The sequence below is a fragment of the Populus alba genome, chromosome 5 (assembly GCF_005239225.2).
Source record: "Populus alba chromosome 5, ASM523922v2, whole genome shotgun sequence".
Lineage (NCBI taxonomy): Eukaryota > Viridiplantae > Streptophyta > Magnoliopsida > Malpighiales > Salicaceae > Populus > Populus alba.
In genome coordinates this window covers 10955472-10960566 of record NC_133288.1, presented here as the reverse complement: position 1 = coordinate 10960566, position 5095 = coordinate 10955472, and the positions used below count along the sequence as shown (strand labels likewise).

The window sequence follows — 5095 nt, the reverse complement described above, 5'->3', positions numbered from 1 at the left end:
CGAAAATGATCACTCTTACTCTTTGGAAACACGGTTCAAACCACATTCTTGTAAAATTTAAATTTATTTTTATTTAAAATTAAATTTTTTTATATTTTCAGATCATTTTGATATGAACAGATTAAAAGAACTTTTAAAAATTAAAAAAATATTATTTTAATGTATTTTTAAATAAAAAACACTTTAAATCACCATCACTACTATATTTTTTTAAAAACATCCTAAGCTTATATAGTGTGACCTATATTTTTGTCCTATAAAATCTTAAAAAGCAACTTTCATAAATATAAATATTGATAGAAGTAATTATTAAAAAGTAGAATTTGACATGGAGTAACCTTCAATATGGAGTAACCCTCAATGAGGGAACCTCTTACGACATGGAACAGCTCCGTATTTACATAAGCACCAAAATGAAGCGACATGTAGTTCATCATTCCATTCAAGCCCTTTTTAGATCAATTGTGGGCGGGTGCAGCAGTTAACTGATCTTTTTTTATATGAACCCTCTATCTTTAACGACACTGATACAAAAATGCACTACCATAACCTCTCTCCGAAAGGCTTATCAACTCCACGCTCTAATCCTCACAACCACGATCTCAACAAGCTATGCACAATGTCCATATTTGAACAACAACATCCTCTCTATGTACGCGCGTTGCGGTTCTCTTTTCAACGCAAAGAAACTGTTCGACAAAATGCCTCAAAGAAATATTGTTTCGTATAATGCATTAATTTCAGCTTTTTCTAGAGATTCTAATCATGGGTTATTGAGTTTGAAGTTATTTGCGCTGATGGGTACTCAAGGTTTGACGCCTAATGGGTCAACTTTCTCGAGTTCACTTCAAGCTTGTTGTTTGCTTGAGGATTGGTTTATGGGGTCATTGGTCCATGGTCAATCTGTTAAGCATGGGTATTTTAATGATGTGTTTGTTCAGACATCATTGCTCGGGATGTATTCGAATTGTGGGGATCTGGAATCTGCAAACAAAGTTTTTGGTTGTGTTGTACAGAAGGATGTTGTTTTGTGGAATTCCATGATTTTTGGGAATTTGAAAAATGAGAGGTTAGAGGAAGGGGTTTTATTATTTGGTAAAATGGTGAGGCATGGCATTGTTCCAACCGAGTTCACATACTCAATGATATTGAATGCTTGTGGTAAATTGGGAGATTGTAGGTGTGGACAAGTTATCCATGCACAAGTTATTGTTTTGAATGTACTAGCCGATTTGCCTTTGCAAAATGCATTGCTTGACATGTATTGCAGTTGTGGTGACACCGAAACTGGATTTAATGTCTTTAATAAAATTGAGAACCCAGATTTAGTATCTTGGAACTCAATGATTTCTGGATATGCGGAAAATGGAGAGGGCGCGGATGCTATGAATCTGTTCCTCCAGTTGGTAGGAGTGTTTCTTCCTAAACCAGATGAATACACTTTTGCTGCTGTTATTTCCGCTACTAGTGCATTTTCGGCAACTTGTTATGGGAAACCTCTTCATGCCCAGGTTATGAAAGTGGGTTCGGAGAGGAGTGTCTTCATAGGAACTACATTATTGTCAATGTATCTGAAAAAATGGGGATACTGAATCCGCTGAACAGGTTTTCAATATGATTGAAGAGAAGGATGTTGTTCTCTGGACTGAAATGATTATGGGTCATTCTAGATTGGGTGGTGGGGAAAGTGCAATAAAATTATTCAGCTTGATGTGTCATGAAGGCTACAAGATTGACAGTTTTGCTCTCAGCGGAGCTTTGAGTGCCTGTGCTGACCTGGCAACTTTAAACCAAGGAGAGATGATTCATACTCAGACTGTAAAAAGAGGATGTGATGCTGAAGTATCTGTTTGTGGAAGTCTTGTACATATGTATGCAAAAAATGGCGACCTTCATGCTGCTCGATCAATATTTTCCCAAGTTTTCAAACCCTGATTTGAAGTGCTGGAATTCGATGCTTGGGGCTATAGCCAACATGGAAAGGCAGAGGAGGCGATGATAATCTTTGCGAAGATTTTAGTCAATGGTCAAAGACCTGATCAAGTAACATTTTTGTCCCTGCTGTCCGCCTGCAGCCATGGTGGTTTGGTTGAAGAAGGAAAGCTCTTGTGGAGTCATATAAAGAAAAATGATGTTATACCTGGTCCTAAGCATTACTCTTGCATGGTTAGTTTATTAAGCCGAGCAGGATTGCTGGACGAGGCAGAAGAACTGATTATCAAATCAACTTACAGCAAAGATCATTTGGAATTATGGCGAACCTTGCTGAGCTCTTGTGTCAATAAAAGGAATTTGAAAATAGGAGTTCGCGCAGCAGAAGAAATATTACAATTAGAGCCAGAAGACAGTGCAACACACATTCTGCTTTCAAATCTTTATGCCTCTGCAGGGAGATGGGAGGCTGCTGCCGGAATGAGGAGAAAGATAAGTGGACTGATGATCGAAAAAGACCCTGGACTAAGCTGGATTGAAGGACAAAAATGATGTTCATGTATTTTATTCCAGTGACCAATCAAACCCGATGATTGATGAAGCCCGAGCTGAATTGCGTAGATTGGAAGGGAAGGTGATGAACTTCAAAAACTTTTAAGTCTCCAGAATTGATAGTTTGTTTGGATTAGACTACCGTTCTTCATTCCATGGGCGTAATTGATCCTAGCCTTCAGCAGCCCGCCCTATTTTTACAACCCATTCTACTGATTGCTTTTCATGCCTCTCTAGCCTAGGAGTCAACATTGTGAGGTCTGTTGCTAATTTAATTACTAAAAGGTCTCCACATAAAAAAAATTGAATTATTAAATATTTTCTCTTCAAATAGTAGATTTTTCTAGGACATTGACAGCTCTTTAAATAAATAAATAAAACTATTAATTAAGTAGATTTTTAAATATTTTCAAAATATTAATAAATAAAAAGAATTCAAAATTTAATTATTAAATATTTTCTCTTCGAATAGTAGATTTTTTCTAAAAAGTTTACAACTATTTAAATAAATAAATAAAAATAGAGCTAAAGAAGTTATAACTTAATAGGACAAACACCACAAGCCCTACAAATACTATATAGTAAGGTAATTGTGGACAAAATACTATGTAGTTTTATTTTTATATCCAAAAGATATTTTGATAATATTTGATGTTTATGAATACATGCAATCTATTGTTAGGTAGATCATGGCTATATGAAAAGAATGGCATATATGATAGAGGGAGTAACATGTATACCTTATTATTAAAAGGAAGTGTATAGTGTTGGCATCTAGAAGAGAAAGGGTAGTTGTTAAGAGTAAGCATAAAAAATATATTATTTTTATCCCAATTTATAAAGGATGAAGAGAAGAAAAGAGTATATAGAATCAGAATAATATAAGAAAAAGTACGATATATTTTTATGGCTGATTCTATATACTCTTTTTCTTCTCTTCATCCTTTATAAATTGGGATAAAAATAATATATTTTTATGCTTACTCTTAACAACTACCCTTTCTCTTCTAGATGCCAACACTATACACTTCCTTTTAATAATAAGGTATACATGTTACTCCCTCTATCATATATGCCATTCTTTTCATATAGCCATGATCTACCTAACAATAGATTGCATGTATTCATAAACATCAAATATTATCAAAATATCTTTTGGATATAAAAATAAAACTACATAGTATTTGTCCACAATTACCTTACTATATAGTATTTGTAGGGCTTGTGGTGTTTGTCCTATTAAGTTATAACTTTATTTTTAAACAAGAAAAAGCACAGCCAATTTGCAATGCTCAAGTACTCTACACAGACAAGATGAGTGTCTGTGGCAGAAGTTGATGATCCTTCATCCTCTCCACGGCAGAACGTACCAGAAATTACGGGGGGAGACCTCCGTCATGTTGGGGTAAAACAACCGTACCAATTCTTGCCATTTTTGAATTCTTGAACAAACAAGGAAAATATATAGCTCTCTAGTCCCCTTCGGTACCTCATTGGCGTCCCCACATTATTGCTCAAACGCTTCATCAAGTTGTTGTTACAAGTTTGTGCACTGGCAACCGTCAATTTCATTTTGTTTTATTTAAAATAATATAAATATTTTATACCAATTCAAAAAAATAAAACAAAACAAAATATTTTTTTATCTCATTTTAAATTTCAATCCGTTTTGTATTTTTTAACTAAAATTCAGTCGGAATATTCTGGTTTCATTTCACATGTTTTGTTCCAGTCTTGAAAAGTCATTGAATCAAATTAAATCTTGTTCAATTTAATTAATTAAACCATCCAAGTATACAAAAGCTCTTTTTAATTACTATTTTCAATAACAATGATATTGATTTTTTTAAAATTAGATTTATCACTAATATATATAGTTTATATTCATGTTATACACACACACACACACATTTGTAGGAATTTGAACAAAATAAGTGATGCTTTAGATCTCACTAGCCTTGATAATATTGACCTAACTTTATATTTAAAATATTTGTGTTAAAACATTTTACTTTCATAATATTTTGATATTTTATTTAAACTAAATTATTTTTAAGTTAAAATAATTTTGACTATTTAGAAATATTTTAAATTTTAAAATAATATTTATTTGACATTATATTTTATTACATAATAATATTTGTTTGAAATTATATAATCTTCACCGGTATATCAAAACATCTTGAAATTAAAATATTTTATTCTAATTAAAAAAACAAAAAACCTATCAAAGCAAAATTGATAAGCTTGATTGACATTTAATGCATCAACCTTTTCAAGTGCAGAATAAGCTGCATCCTATACACGCTGAGGAAGGAACAATGGGTAGGACAATTGGAAGGACAGGAGTCTCGAAGTACGCTGAGGAAGGAGGAATGCATCGCAGGGGACACAGGACCGATACATTGGCTGTCTTTTGAGCTTCTCTAAGACCTATCATGGCAGGAACCACGTACTGATTTAAAGCCGTATTAGCCAGAATATTTTCATCTCCTATAGCAATGCATCGAAGTTGATGCAACGTGTCAACCATAAAACATTTCTTCTGACCCATGTCCTTGCAAATCTTGCATAAGTAGGTACCTCGTGATCTGGAAAGGTGTCAGAAATT

At 33.5% G+C, this 5095-nt stretch overlaps 1 protein-coding gene across 1 annotated transcript; it reads left to right on the top strand.

Annotated features, from left to right (window-relative positions):
* Positions 1-401: 401 nt before the first annotated feature.
* LOC118048290 (pentatricopeptide repeat-containing protein At3g50420-like) lies at positions 402-2691 on the top strand. The gene is given in 5 exon segments (XM_035057897.2): positions 402-1574; positions 1576-1923; positions 1925-1961; positions 1964-2471; positions 2473-2691. Coding segments are annotated over 5 exon segments (2085 nt in total). The 5' UTR covers positions 402-500; the 3' UTR covers positions 2591-2691.
* Positions 2692-5095: the final 2404 nt, after the last annotated feature.